The 16,637-nt window shown below is 44.0% G+C and overlaps 1 protein-coding gene across 4 annotated transcripts in view; it reads left to right on the top strand.

Annotated features, from left to right (window-relative positions):
- Positions 1-16,637, top strand: part of LOC134910336 (uncharacterized) — a 185,063-nt gene that overhangs the window by 155,521 nt on the left and 12,905 nt on the right. For all 4 annotated transcript variants that reach the window (XM_063918232.1, XM_063918233.1, XM_063918231.1 and 1 more), the window contains exons 6-7: positions 8,518-8,590; positions 11,574-11,702. In XM_063918232.1, coding sequence (XP_063774302.1) covers positions 8,518-8,590; positions 11,574-11,702 — 202 coding nt within the window. The remainder of the gene's footprint in view (positions 1-8,517; positions 8,591-11,573; positions 11,703-16,637) is intronic.

Below are 16,637 nucleotides of genomic sequence, written 5' to 3'. Positions count from 1 at the left end.
AGAGTCGTTAACTTCTCTATTTTTGAAACTGTCCCTATAGTTGCTTCTATAGGGATAAAACCTCTTTGGCTGATGGTCTGCCTTCTTTTCTCTAGCCCACCGGGTTTCTTCCCACACCTGTTGTTCTGTTGGTCTTTTCTTTAGACTGGTACTGGAATAGTTCCAATCTTCCCGTCTATTTTCCTTTTCCCAATTCTTCCTCCACGTACCCTGATACATGTCTTGTCTTTCCCCAATTTCTCCACCATTCTGTTTCCCTTTCTCCCTAAAGGTTCTTACTTTATTATTCTCATAATCTGATAAATCCCTCCTGAATTTTTTTCTGTTTGGTTTCCATAATATTGCGCTCATACTTAATGACTCTGTCATTAATTATCTTATCTTTTTCTTTCAATCTCTCATCGTTTTTATCCATGGTTTTCTTAATATCTTTTATCTCCTTTTCAATTATCTGAACCTTTGATGTCCTGTATTTGTTGATTAAACCAATCAATGCAAAAGAACAATTATCCAATAGTTGGTCCCAGTCTCTCTGGTATTCCACATCATTTTGGAATATCGATGGCTTAAAGAGACGGAGACCCCTTGGAATCATTTTTTTGTCTAAATATTGTTGGAGGTTAACACTATCTAACCAGTTCCTTGATTCTGCTTTAAGCAGATCTTCTAATATATATAGTTTCTTAAAGAAATCTGTTTCATCAGATACAGGAACATCTATTTTCGGTTCATCTAAATGAGACCAAAAGGATTGCCTTCTACTGTTGCGTTCATTTAAATTTGAAAAACAGCTCATGACTGCAGCAATCACTGACCAAAAATATGAACCAAGACAAAAATACAAATAGAGTGCGCTGTCAACGGCAGCCTGTACAGGGAAGGTCAATTCCCTTTTAAGAATAAACAAGAAAAAGATAGGTACTGGCGCCGGCTGTAATTCAAAGCAAAATAGCTAGACCAGTGTAAAATACAAGTGATAAGTTTTATTTCTACACATTCATAAAAAGAAGGAAATAATTTTCTTATTCCTCAATAATAAAACAAAAGCAATTGCTAATATCTAAAGAATGTATCGTTTTTTCCCCATACTCTCCGGCTGCACTTCTGCCCATCTGCCTGAGGGATGTCCCGAAAGAAATCAGATTTAATGTTTTATTTCATGACACATATAAGGCCTGGGTATCGATTCATAAAAATCTAAAGACTGACCCATATGTCACTCCTTACATCCCTATCTGGGGAAACCTTAATTTCCTTCCATCACTGCACAACAAAATGTTCTACACATGGAAATTACAGGGCATTTCTGCAATTAAAGATGTTTTTGATCCCGGAGGCCAAATTCTCTCTTTTTCCCAATTCCAAGACAAATTCTCTCTGCCACAGAGACAATTCTTCATGTACCTTCAACTTAGGCACTATGTTACAGCTCTTAAGGGTCCTGTGTGTCTGTCCCCCTCTTCTTATGTAATACTGAATGTCCTAGTTCTTTGCCGCTCTCGCCCATTAAAAATGAAATACTTATATGCTGATTTAATTGATGCTAATACTCCTTCATGGCTCCCCCTTTCATTAGCTTGGAGGAGGGAAGTTCCAGATTTCCCAGACATCACACACATATTAAGTAACACGAAACGAGTTCTTCAGCACTTGAAACCAGCTAGGTTACAAGAAATTCATATTAAGACTACTAATAGAATGTACGTTTCCCCGGCACAGAGGAAACATTTTAACCCCTCAGAATTAGGGTTATGTGTTAAGTGTTCCATGCTGAATGCTAATCTGACTCACAATTTCTGGTCCTGCTGTAAGATTAAGAAATTTTGGCATAAACTTTGTACCTACTTCAACAAAATGTTTGTTCTGAATTTACCGGTAAATATTCGAGCAATGTTATTTGCTGACTTCTCAGACTGGTTGGGAATCTCTGACATTTCTATTATAGTCCCAGCCTTGACAGTCATGGTAACTGTGGCAAAGCAGATGATACTTTCCCACTGGATATACCCGACGGCCCCGACTATACAAGAATGGGAGACTGCTTTGTTAGAAGTTATCTATCATGAACGCCATACGGCAACTGCATTTGCTACTAGTGGTATTAGCCTTTTCTTTAGGAAGTGGGGCCTAGCTTTAAGTAATATGTTTTTACATACCCGAGATCAGCTGCACAGGCTTTTTGACCCTGTTTCCAAGCGTGGGCAGCCGTCTCCTCGCTCTTGATGTATGCAGTCAAGAATGTGTTGTTCAACAGTGAGATTGCTTGAATGCTTTCACCATATTTCAGATGTGCCGACATGTTTTCTAGATTCTTTGTATTGAGTGACACTCCAGCTCCCTATCCTCATATCTCCCCTTTCCTTCTCCATTCCCCTCTCTTTGTTTCCTTTCTCCCCTTTCTCTTTTCTGATCTATTACTTCCTTCGACTTAAATATTAAAAAATAGATCAGCCATTATGTCTGTCATGTCAATTTCTGGACCTGTACTGTATTTTTGTCCTTCGCTGATATCCATTTATGTACTTTCCAGATGTATGATTGTTTCCCCATATGTATTTTTGGCTGTTCAATAAACAAATTATTTAAAAAAATAAAAAAAAAAGCTGCCTGAAGAGGTGAGTTTTCAGGGAACGCTTGAAGGTTTGGACACTGGAGAAGAGTCTTATTGTGTGTGGGAGGGCATTTCACAGAGTGGCTGCAGCCTGAAGAAAGTCCTGCAATTGTGAAAGGGATTAAATGATGAGTGTGAATGAGAGACGCAGATTGTGCGCAGAGTGAAGACAGGGCTGTTTCTAGCCAATTTGGCTCCCAGTGCGAGATTTAAAAATGCGCCCCCCCATGACATAAAAAAAGTCCCCCCCCCCCCCACACACACACACACACACACACACCTAGATTAAAAAAAAACTACTTGCGCGCGCACCCGGCAAGGGGCGTGGCCTCATATAAATGGGTGTGGCCTCGTTTAAATTGGCATGGCCTCGTATGAAAAGACTACCTCACAATCCCGTTTTTGACCCTGCTCCAACAGATCACGACCACCACAGGAAAAAAAAATCTACCATATTAATCCCCACACAGTAATGCCCCCTGCACCATATTAAACCACACACTGCAATGCCCTTGATACATTAAATCCCCACACTACGGCAGGCAGGAGTCCCCCCATTTCACACATTACGGCAGGTGTCCCCATTTTACACATTGAGAGAGAGAGAGAGAATACTAACAGAGGCGATTACCGCTCTTCGGCCCGCCTCACCAGTCGCTCCTCGCGCCGGCCTTTCCCTCTTCCTAACTTGGATCCCCCTCTGTTCTCCGCGCGGGGGGGGTGTTCGCGGAGTGACGGGGACGTGTATGATCTGTCCCTGAAGACGGGGGTTAGTCCCCGAAACGGCGTAGGACGCTAATAAAGACACTTTCTATTTATCATTCCGTCTGCTGAGTGCCGCTGACTTCTTCACCTATCTACTTGGATCTTGCCACAGATCACAGAGGGCACCGCAGCAAGTATTACGCCATATACCCACTTGAGTGCCGAACCTAACCGCTATCTATATATATATATACTGTATGTGTATATATATACAGGTTGAGTATCCCTTATCCAAAATGCTTGGGACCAGAGGTATTTTGGATATCAGATTTTTCCGTATTTTGGAATAATTGCATACCATAATGAGATATCATGGCAATGGGACCTAAATCTAAGCACAGAATGCATTTATGTTTTATATGCACCTTATACACACAGCCTGAAGGTAATTTTAGCCAATATTTTTTATAACTTTGTGCATTAAACAAAGTGTGTCTACATTCACACAATTCATTTATGTTTTATATACACCTTATATACACAGTCTGAAGGTCATTTAATACAATATTTTTAATAACTGTGTGTATTAAACAAAGTTTGTGTACATTGAGCCATCAAAAAACAAAAGTTTCACTATCTCACTCTCGCTCAAAAAAGTCCGTATTTCGGAATATTCCGTATTTCGGATATTTGGATATGGGATACTCAACCTGTATATATATATATACTGTGTGTATGTATATATATATATATTTATTTATTTATTTATTAACAGTTTCTTATGCAGCGCAGCATATTCTGTTGTTCATATATATACAGGTTGAGTATCCCATATCCAAATATCCAAAATACGGAATATTCCGAAATACGGAATATTCCGAAATACGGACTTTTTTTGAGTGAGAGTGAGATAGTGAAACTTTTGTTTTTTGATGGCTCAATGTACACAAACCTTGTTTAATACACAAAGTTATTAAAAATATCGTATTAAATGACCTTCAGGCTGTGTGTATAAGGTGTATATGAAACATAAATACATTCTGTGCTTAGACTTGGGTCCCATCACCATGATATCTCATTATGGTATGCAATTATTCCAAAATACGGAAAAATCCCATATCCAAAATACCTCTGGTCCCAAGCATTTTGGATAAGGGATACTCCACTAGTATATATATATATATATATGCGTCCGGAAGCAGGGGGACGGCGCACAAGAGTGACGTCATCACCACCCGTCCGTTGCTAAGCTCCCAAGCCAAACAACATAATTAAAAACAAAATAAAATCAGCTGAATGACACAAGCAGAAACATCATATATAAATATTATAAATGTCTATAACAACGTATCATGATTGACTTACACATAATGGCATCTAATAGAATCAAGCAAATACTTCAGATACACGCAGATATGCCTGAATACTCATTCAAGCCCTTGGGAGATAAAGTTTGTAAACGGTGAATCCACCGAGCCTCACATTTCAATAATTTAGAGGCACGATTGCCGACTACGATAAAAATCGGGTTTACTCCTGGATCGGCAGTACTCGCACTGAGAACACACGAGCACAACATCTCTATGGCCGACGCAACAGACGACCATATGAGCAAGACCGGTTTACCACTAGTGATTCGGACTATACTGATGAGTTTGGCAGCTTTGACCCTTCCCTTGCCCCTTTAGGGGTACGTACCCGCCGTCAATTGCGGGAACCAAAAGGCGGTCCACGCGCAAAGGTGGCAAGAGGGCGAGGACGCGGAAGAGTCGGCAGACCTCCTCTTCCCAAGAGATCATAATTAATCTCTCTTCACGCTCATTGTCCTGTGCTGAATCTAGAGTTTTGAATCGGGGTCTGTCGTTTGTACCTGTATGTAAATTTGACAGCTTTAGCTGGGAGGTGGAGAAATATAGGTTGAATAGGCAATTACGTTTGTATGAGCATTTCTCTGACGTCCTAGTGGATGCTGGGAACTCCGTAAGGACCATGGGGAATAGACGGGCTCCGCGGGAGACTGGGCACTCTAAAAGAAAGATTAGGTACTATCTGGTGTGCACTGGCTCCTCCCTCTATGACCCTCCTCCAGACCTCAGTTAGGAGACTGTGCCCGGAAGAGCTGACACAATAAGGAAGGATTTTGAATCCCGGGTAAGACTCATACCAGCCACACCAATCACACCGTATAACTTGTGATACTATACCCAGTTAACAGTATGAAATATAACTGAGCCTCTCAACAGATGGCTCAACAATAACCCTTAGTTAGGCAATAACTACATACAAGTATTGCAGACAATCCGCACTTGGGATGGGTGCCCAGCATCCACTACGGACTACGAGAAATAGATTTACCGGTGAGTAAAATCTTATTTTCTCTGACGTCCTAGTGGATGCTGGGAACTCCGTAAGGACCATGGGGATTATACCAAAGCTCCCAAACGGGCGGGAGAGTGCGGATGACTCTGCAGCACCGAATGAGAGAACTCAAGGTCCTCCTTAGCCAGGATATCAATTTTGTAGAATTAAGCAAACGTGTTTGCCCCTGACCAAGTTGCAGCTCGGCAAAATTGTAAAGCCGAGACCCCTCGGGCAGCCGCCCAAGATGAGCCCACTTTCCTCGTGGAATGGGCTTTTACTGATTTAGGATGCGGCAATCCAGCCGCAGAATGCTCCAGCTGTATTGTGCTACAAATTCAGCGAGCAATAGTCTGCTTAGAAGCAGGAGCACCTATTTTGTTAGGTGCCTACAGGATAAAAAGCGAGTCAGTTTTCCTGACTCCAGCCGTCCTGGAAATATAAATTTTTAAGGCCCTGACTACGTCCAGTAACTTGGAATCTTCCAAGTCCCTAGTAGCCGCAGGCACTACAATAGGTTGGTTCAAGTGAAAAGCTGATACCACCTTAGGGAGAAACTGGGGACGAGTCCTCAATTCTGCCCTATCCATATGGAAAATCAGATAAGGGCTTTTACATGACAAAGCTGCCAATTCTGACACACGCCTGGCCGAAGCCAATAACATGACCACTTTCCACGTGAGATATTTCAAATCCACAGTTTTAAGTGGCTCAAACCAATGTGATTTTAAGAAACTCAACACCACGTTGAGATCCCAAGGTGCCACAGGAGGCACAAAAGGGGGCTGAATATGTAGCACTCCCTTTACAAATGTCTGAACTCCAGGCAGTGAAGCCAGTTCTTTCTGGAAGAAAATCGACAGAGCCGAAATCTGGACCTTAATGGAACCCAATTTTAGGCCCATAGCCCATAACGCTGATGAATCCAGTATACATTATTTGGATGTACAGATTACGATACAGGGCACTGAACTTGTAACTTCACTCTATCAGAAACCCAGTGACAGGAATTCTATCCTTCATGCTGGGAGCTTCCATATTCGTGCTTGCCGTATTTGCAGCAATCAAGAAACAGCCATAGCTAATATAGACAGGCAAATTATTGATTTTGTGCAAAGAGGTTATGAGTTGTGTCAATTAAACAAAGCCAAAGAGAAGGCACTCCGCATTCCTCGCTCAAAATTGCTGCAATGTAATAGGAAGGGACCCACCAATAGTGTCATGCCATGGGTTAATCACTTTAATCCTGCTAGTGGAACTATTAGCCAGATCAGTAAAAAATTGTGGCCCATTGTTGAATCTGATGGAGCATTAAATTTAACACAGACGAGGGTCATGAATTGCTACACTCGTGGCCGCAATATAGGAGACATTGTCATGCGCACTGATGTCACTGATCTACAGCAACAACCGATGACCAGAGGTTTTCTCAAGCGCAAGAATGGGTGCTACCGCTGTTTGGACGGCACCACCTGTCGCTCCCTTGTTGTGGGCGATAGTTTCTGCCATCCTTACAGCGGCAAGAAGTTCTACATTAGACACTGGTTGTCTTGTACTACACGCTATATTGTGTATCTCATTACATGTCCCTGCGGACTTAGTTATGTAGGGAAAACTGAGCGTACCCTGCGAGAACGGATGGCTACCCATAGATATGCAATTCGACAGGCTATTTCTACCAACCACAGTGACCAACCAGTGGCCCGTCATTTTATGCAGGCAGGGCACAGCTTGGCCAAGCTACGCTACATGATTATTGACCACATACCAGCTGATTTGAGACGGGGCGATCGTGCCTCTAAATTATTGAAATGTGAGGCTTGGTGGATTCACCGTTTACAAATTTTATCTCCCAAGGGCTTGAATGAGTATTCAGGCATATCTGCGTGTATCTGAAGTATTTGCTTGATTCTATTAGATGCCATTATGTGTAAGTCAATCATGATACGTTGTTATAGACATTTATAATATTTATATATGATGTTTCTGCTTGTGTCATTCAGCTGATTTTATTTTGCTTTTAATTGTTGTTTGGCTTGGGAGCTTAGCAACGGACGGGTGGTGATGACGTCACTCTTGTGCGCCGTCCCCCTGCTTCCGGACGCGGTCCCTGCCATGTGGGTGTAATGGGATATAAGGTTAGTTGTATGTCTGTTCTGTTATTGTGCCTGAAGACGATATAATAAATATCGAAACGTTGCAGTTATTTTGCTGTCCTTTGCCTGTATTTATGACCGTGTGCTGCGGATTACTCATTTGTGTATATATATATATATATATATATATATAAAAAGGGGGCCCCAGGGATATCACTTACCGGGCCCCGACATTTCTGTTGCCGGCCCTGGTAGTATGTACTGTATATACATAAAATATTGATATTTTAGTGACAGGTATCTTTAGAATCTCCAATTAAATAGTTACGGTGATGGGGATCACTGTTGGGCCTGGTGTTACTCCACTCCTATTACAGTATTATATAATTCAACAGAAAGAGATTTTGAACAGTTGTGGGGACTGTTTAGGAGCCCACTTGTGGCACAGTCTACCAGTCAGCCAATATAGCAGTGTGTGTGGCCAGCAGTCGATGATCATACGTACTTCAGTTTGGGTACAGAGGGTGACAGTGACACTGGCACCAATCATCATTTACATCTCAGTGAGGGCATGTTTTAAGTTGTAACAACCACACAGGTGAAATGCTGTAAATAGTATTTCAGCCATGTCTGGATCTGAGGTTGACATAGTGACTGGTGACATTGTCATTGTCCACCTCCTGACCGCACATCAAGTACTTCAAATAGTGGTATAACAACTATGCTTACATGTGTCTATAATTTCAGGGAGCATCTAATGCAGATGAAAGAACTGGAAATAGAATGGAGTCGTGTAAGAGAGGAAGCTCAGGATAAACGTGTAAGATCGCCAGCAATACTGCATCATTCTTATTACTACTGCTATCTCAGCATTCTGGCTACTCCGATACCTGATACCTTTTAGTAGATGAGGATTTCTTATGCTGCGGCAGCACCTCTAATCACTAAGGGAAAGCTGCTCACATATTGGGCCTAATTCAGAGTTGATCGCAGCAGCAAATTTGTTAGCAGTTGGGCAAAACCATGGGGGGTAGTAGTTGCCCAACTACTAACAAATTTGCTGCTGCAATCAACTCTGAATTACCCCCATTGTGCAGGATAATCGTATCCTGTAGGAAAGGTTTTTAGGGATTAAAGTAAGCAAATCAAGATAATCTCAAGCTACAGTTAAAGTAGCCGTTGTCATGTTCCCTATATACACGTACATTGCCAGAATATGATTTTGGATAAATGTTCATAAAAATACCTTGATGTTATTGATGCAATGGGCCTGATTCAGATGTGGCCAGAAATGCTATCGCTGCTGCTTATATGAAAGTCGCAGGCCATGGGTCCTCCCACAGGATAATGACCCAAAACACACAGTTAAAAGCACCCAAGACTGGAAAAGAACAGAACATTGGACTGTTCTGAAATAGCCTTCTATGAGCCTTTTAGCTGAATCCTAATGAACAGTGACATTGCCAAATTGTGCTGGGAACTTCACTTGTACTTAATGTTAATTGTAAGAGTTTATCAAAATGATTTTCACTATCAGTATTCTTAGTGCTTAGAGTGTGCACCTGCATTTTGTCTTTTTCTTGAATAGTTTTGTAAGTCCTGGGAATCTGTAATGCTAAACAGTGCAGTGTCAGCTTCTCATTTGTTCAGTATTTGACCTGTCCCACAGACGGAAATCCTCAAATGATCAATGTTGGGATATCCTGATTCACAGGTTTTGGCAGGCTTTATTATATTATTTGTACACCAGAACATGACACACCGGATATAAAGTTTATAATAAATATACATTTATTTGGGTGGCAGCCCAACTTGTAGAACCTTACTGAGATACGGTAAAGTCTCATATAAAAACAAACACAAGGGCATAAAGATATGAAAGCACACTATGGGGGCTATGCAATTCATTCTAAGATCACAGAACTGGCAATCCATTATGAGGCTGGTTACCTATAACCCCCCAAATATGTCTTAATTTCCAATGTGAAAGCTGTGTGTGTGTCCATGCTGGAAAATAATGAATGTATGCTTATCTGACCCATTTAATGATGCTTCCAATGACACAGCAGCTCCCAGAGATTCCTTTAGCACATAGGGGGTCATTCCGAGTTGATCGCTCGCTGCCGATTTTCACAGCGCAGGGATCAGGTGAAAAAATGGCATTTCTGCGCATGCGTATGACCCGCAATGCGCACACGCGACGTACGGGTACAAAGTCCTTTGTGGTTGTGCTCAGGTTTTAGCGAAGTTCTCAGTCTCACTGACGGTCGCAAGAAGATTGACAGGAAGGGGGTGTTTCTGGGTGTCAACTGACCGTTTTCAGGGAGTGTTTGCAAAAACGCAGGCGTGTCTGAAAAAACGCAGGCATGGCTGGGCGTTCGCTGGGCGGGTGTATGACGTCAAATCCGGACACGAATAGGTTGAAGTGATCGCAACCGCTGAGTAGGTTCAGAGCTACTCTGAAACTGCACAAACTGTTTTTGTAGAGCGCGGCTGCACATGCGTTCGCACTTCTGCTAAGCTAAAATACACTCCTCAGTGGGCGACGGCATAGCGTTTGCACGGCTGCTAAAAACTGCTAGCGAGTGATCAACTCGGAATGACCCCCATAGACATTGCAATTGGGAATAAAAAGCAGAGGAAGAGTGTAGTGTCATTATGCAACAAACATTTTTTTTTTTAAATTGTATTTGTAAATTTGTGTCTGCAAGCACCTCTACAATGGTGGTGATGGGGCGCATGCCTCTCTGATGTGAGACTCAGCGCTGTGTGCTTCAGGTGTCATGCAGCACCCGGGAATCAGCATAAGGCATCACACTCCTTATAAACTCGCCCCTGGACTCCCATAATTGTCTAGTTTTACAGAAGTCTGAGGGCAGGCTTAGAAGAAGTGTGATGCTTTATGCTGAGTCCCGGGTGTCGCATGGCGCTAGAAGCACACAGCACTGCTGATCCCTGGGGGAACCAGCCATTACATATATTACATACATCAGGACATGTATGTTTATATGTGCTAAGCAATTCCCCCCTGCACTTTATGGTCGACGCTGCAGCTGCCGCTGCTTAATTATAATAGTGCTTCTAATGATGGGGGCAATTCAATTATTTTGCATGAATTTAGCTATTCAATTAGTTTCTGCGACTTACCCCAATTTCTGCTTGCACCCTCCTCAGCATTAAATAGAGCTTTGGGGCTAGTGTTAACCTGACAGCCGTGTCGTGCCCGGCTGCAGTTTAACATGGGTATTCCCGGGCTGTATTGCAGGAAATAGTGGGTGACACGGGAAGTACTTGAATTTCTCCCATGCACTTAGCCTGGGAATTGCAGCTTACCATGGCTAAAGCCAGGCATTATTGTGGGAAATAGTGTCTGGCACTGGAATTACTTCAATTGCTCCCTGGAACTTAGCCCTGGAGCTAAATTCCCATGAAATAATTGAATTGCAATGTTTCTGAGGAAAAGATAACATTTTGTTATACCCCTTTCAGACCGCCTGAGGTGGGTCGCACCCTGGAGCCGGGTTGATGATCACGTACGGGGGGCGCTTGGAGATCACGTGATCTCCAAGCTCCGCCCGTACACACAGAGTGAACAGGAAACAGGTCGCATCGACCCGGCTCCCGTTCACACCGCAGAGTGAGCCAGTATTTCAACCCTTGCACCTTTCATACCGCACCTGAACACGGGTTATGCTCGCTCATGTGCCAATAACCAGTGTTCATAGGTGGCGGTCTAAAAGGGGTATTAGTGAATTAGTGGAATGAGTGTAATTAGCTGATATAGATTGCATGTTCTTTTACAGGAATGTGAACAGTGCAAGTCATTGACTTCAGCCTTGGAGAAAAGCAGGTCACAGCTAACACTGAAGGACAGGACAATTGAGGAGCTACAGTCAATGTGCCAAATACTAGAAACAAAGCTCCAGGAAGAAGTGTGTTATTAATCTGTACATTAATATATTTTAACCACTTAACTGATGCTTTTTCCCCCAAAAAATGCTCAGAAATTGTCTTTATTTTTAATGAGTGAATTAGGTAAAGAACATGAATTTTAATTCTATCCAAAATGATTTTAGTGAAAAAAAAAGAGAATTTTTTTTTTTAATTTTAAATTAATTTCATCCCAAACATCGAAACATTGAGCGGGAACATTGTGACCATCGTATCATTGGTAACACCTTGGGAGGGGGGCTGGTGTACACTTCCCCAGCGGCTGCTATTGCCTGCAGCTGCTGGGGGGATGATCCTGCCATGCACACCGATCAGCAATGATCGACAGCGCAGCAACACCGTGGGGAGAGTGGAGGGAGGCAGAGGGACCTTCTGTTCCCTCTGACGGCAGCAGTGGAGGGAAGTTTCCCTCCCCTGCCGCTGCTTACACTGTCTATCTGAATGGTCGCATCCTGTGCGACCCGGTCAGATAAAGCACATGTAGGCATGGTCACATCTGATGCGACCATGTCAGGCAAGTGGTTAAAGGGACTAATTAGGATACAATGAAAAAAAACATTTAAGTGCAAAAAATTGCCGATAAAATCGACAGACAAATGAATATCAAGACTAAACCGCAATGAGTGATAACACAACAATAAAACATTTGTTTGGCTGTTTTAAGAACTAAACCTTTGAAAGTAGTTTGGGGATTCCACATTAATCAAGAGGTTGTGGTCCCATCCTTACCTGATCTTGTCCAGTGACATGAAGAGGGCTCTGGGGGAGATGTATGAAGCAGTGATAAGAGAGGAGAAGTGGGCCAGTGGAGAAGTTGCTCATGGAAACCGATCAGCTTTGAGAAAGTATTCATCAAGTGCATTCTGTGAAATGACTTCTCCACTCTTATCAATACTTCATACATCTACCCGTCCCTTAGATGTTGTCAGTGCTCGCAAATTATATATCCACTGAACAAAGGCGGTACATATGATTTTTCTAAACGAGGCTGGACAACCTTTAAACAATTTATCCCCCATTGAATTATGGCTGTAATACGACGGGGTTACTTAGTTTGGACTATGACTGTGGCTACCTGTTGGTGGATAGGCCTAAACCTGAAAACTTGAGAGCTCGGTTAGCTGGATCCATTGGGGCCTCATGGGTCAGCGAGGCAATCTGGTTTTAGTGCACACTTTTGACAGATTCTATAGGTTTGGCATCTTTGTGTCAAAGCGTACCAATTTTGGACAGAGGATGTTACTCACAGGAACTTTTGAGTAACACCTTCCTTGAGTGGTCCTCTCTTGAGGACCACTGTGGGTCATCTCCAGAGTTTCTAGTGTACGCCATAGGATAAAGAGAAAACAGGGTTTTTGTACTTAACACAAATATAATCGTTATTGTTTAATAAAAACATTAGGGGCTTCTCATCATTCTCTATAAGTCCCTACAATAGCATATGTGTTCCATACAATATATTGCAGTTAAAATGTCATCACCTCTCAGATACAGAAGGTAACATCCAGAGAAGGGTTGGCTTGTGAGCTACACCCAAATAAGCCTAATATAGCTGAATTGATGGTAGCCATGACAACACTAGGCGCAATTTTAAAACAAAAACAGGAAAGAAATATGCTTGCTCTCAGTTTTACCCTATAATATATAGTACCAGCTGTGTGTCAGTATTAAATACTATTAATGCCATATATGTGTACACAACAGAAAGATAATTGTTGTCGGCGCTTAAACATGGGGATTTTGGTCATATTTTCATCAAAAAATTTAGGTTTTATGTGATCCAAAAAATCTGCACGTTCCAACACTAACATATATGCTTGCACTTACTGTTACTTTTCTCTAGCATCCATAAGGGATATTGGGGAATTGGTACGAGGGGATATAGAGGGGGTCCAAAGGATCCGGTGCACTTTAAATTTCTTCAACTGGGTGTGCTGGAACCTCCCCTCTATGACCCCTCCCACAGGCAGTTTAGAAAATAGTGCCCTCAGCAGATGATACACACTCTGGAGCTCCAGAGAGTTTTCTTCAGTCTCTTTTAAAACATAATTATTTTTGGTATGCTGTATGGGCAACAGCATACCTGCACCATGGGAGTTAGGAAGGGGGGGGGGGTTACTCGCCTCTGTAAGGTGTTAGAGCCGCTTCCCCACTGCAGGACCACCGTGCTGAGAGGTTGTTGTACAGCGGGGCACTGCGCCTTAGCGGTCAGAATCGCAGCACGCCGCACGCCCCTAACATTGCCTGAAGGTGACGACAGTGGCCAGTACAAAACGGGGGCCCCGCCAGGGGGGTCCCCCGGTTCTTGGTGCGGCAAAAACGCAGGGGCAGCATACGGGACCCTCCGGGGGGGGGGGGGGGGGGGAACCGCTATAGCCCCCCTGTGTACACTGGCAGAGGTAGTGAAAACTAACACTTGCTGTGATGTTTTACACTTATATGGAGACTTTGCCAGTATAAATATTTGTGAAGCTCCGGCGCCATTACAGGGGGCGTAGCTTCCTCAGAGCGGGACCAGCAGCGTTTTGGCGCCTTCCTCTGCTTACAGCTGCAGCAGCAGGCACACACAGCTCCTCCAGACACTCAGGAAAACTGGTACAGGGGTGTAGCAAAGGCGGAGAGCCACTATTGTACACAGTATGTGTCCTGAAAAGGACGAATACTCCGGTGTTACACCGTGATATAACAGCTTGTAGCCTCACTGGGGCTGTTTAGCTTGGGTGTGCTGTTCCCTTCTCTCTGTCTCCCTCTCACATACAGTAAGGGCAGGCTTGCTATTATATTACCTGTCTGTGTGTATGTTTATGTAAGTGTTGTTTACTGTAAACATGGTAAAACACCAATTATGTAGTGTATGTCACAACAGATTCTCTCCCTCTACATCTGGTTCCATATCATGTGAACAATGCAGCCAGTCCTCACAACTCAGTGAGGGGGCTAGGGGGGGGGGGGGGGGGGGGGGAGAGAGTCAAGAGCCTCACTGGCTAGGTGCCATAAAATCCATGATGTCAGATATGTCGTCTCCGCTCCCTGCTACTACTCAGAAAACTCAACAACTGCTGCAGGCTGTTGCAGACCTAGTTGCAATGGCAGATGTTCCACAGCCCCCCTCTCTAGATCAGAACCACAAAAGCGTGGGTTACCTGCTTTACTCTCAGACTCGGGAGGAGATTCAGGAGGAGGGGGAGGAATTAGATCCTGTTACTGGGGATTCCCCTTCTACACAGGGTATTGAACCCCTCATTCTTGCTATACGGGACGTGTTAAAAGTCCCTCTAGAGGACGCTATGGCATAGCAGTCATTTCTCTAACGTCCTAAGTGGTTGCTGGGGACTCCGTAAGGACCATGGGGAATAGCGGCTCCGCAGGAGACTGGGCACAAAAGTAAACCTTTAGAACTACCTGGTGTGCACTGGCTCCTCCCCCTATGACCCTCCTCCAAGCCTCAGTTAGATTTTTGTGCCCGAACGAGAAGGGTGCACACTAGGTGGCTCTCCTGAGCTGCTTAGTGAAAAGTTTAGTTTTAGGTTTTTTATGTTCAGTGAGACCTGCTGGCAACAGGCTCACTGCATCGAGGGACTAAGGGGAGAAGAAGCGAACTCACCTGCGTGCAGAGTGGATTGGGCTTCTTAGGCTACTGGACATTAGCTCCAGAGGGACCGATCACAGGCCCAGCCATGGATAGGTCCCAGAGCCGCGCCGCCGGCCCCCTTACAGAGCCAGAAGACAGAAGAGGTCCGGAAAATCGGCGGCAGAAGACGTCCTGTCTTCAACAAGGTAGCGCACAGCACTGCAGCTGTGCGCCATTGCTCTCAGCACACTTCACACTCCGGTCACTGAGGGTGCAGGGCGCTGGGGGGGGGCGCCCTGAGACGCAATAAAAACACCTTGGATGGCAAAAAAATGCATCACATATAGCTCCTGGGCTATATGGATGAATTTAACCCCTGCCAGAATACATAGAAAAACGGGAGATAGGCTCCGCCCCCTTTTCGGCGGCCTTATCTCCTCAGCACACTGGCGCCATTTTCCCTCACAGCTCCGTTGGAGGGAAGCTCCCTGGCTCTCCCCTGCAGTCACTACACTACAGAAAGGGTTAAAAAAGAGAGGGGGGCACTAATTACGCGCAGTATTAAAAATACAGCAGCTATAAGGGGAAAAACACTTATATAAGGTTATCCCTGTATATATATATAGCGCTCTGGTGTGTGCTGGCAAACTCTCCCTCTGTCTCCCCAAAGGGCTAGTGGGGTCCTGTCCTCTATCAGAGCATTCCCTGTGTGTGTGCTGTGTGTCGGTACGTTTGTGTCGACATGTATGAGGAGAAAAATGATGTGGAGACGGAGCAGATTGCCTGTAATAGTGATGTCACCCCCTAGGGGGTCGACACCTGAGTGGATGAACTGTTGGAAGGAATTACGTGACAGTGTCAGCTCTGTATAAAAGACAGTGGTTGACATGAGACAGCCGGCTACTCAGCTTGTGCCTGTCCAGACGTCCCATAGGCCGCCAGGGGCTCTAAAGCGCCCGTTACCTCAGATGGCAGATATAGACGCCGACACGGATACTGACTCCAGTGTCGACGGTGAAGAGACAAATGTGACTTCCAGTAGGGCCACACGTTACATGATTGAGGCAATGAAAAATGTTTTACACATTTCTGATAATACGAGTACCACCAAAAAGGGGTATTATGTTCGGTGAGGAAAAACTACCTGTAGTTTTCATGAATCTGAGAAATTAAATGAGGTGTGTGATGATGCGTGGGTTTCCCCCGATAACAACTGATAATTTCTAGAATGTTATTGGCATTATATCCTTTCCCGCCAGAGGTTAGGGTGCGTTGGGAAACACCCCCTAGGGTGGATAAAGCGCTCACACGCTTGTAAGAACAAGGGCTCTACCCTCTCCTGAGA

This window comes from Pseudophryne corroboree, chromosome 4 (genome assembly GCF_028390025.1).
Source record: "Pseudophryne corroboree isolate aPseCor3 chromosome 4, aPseCor3.hap2, whole genome shotgun sequence".
In the NCBI taxonomy this organism is placed as follows: domain Eukaryota; kingdom Metazoa; phylum Chordata; class Amphibia; order Anura; family Myobatrachidae; genus Pseudophryne; species Pseudophryne corroboree.
Note: the sequence above shows the minus strand (reverse complement) of the source record. Positions and strands in the feature narration are given on the sequence as shown.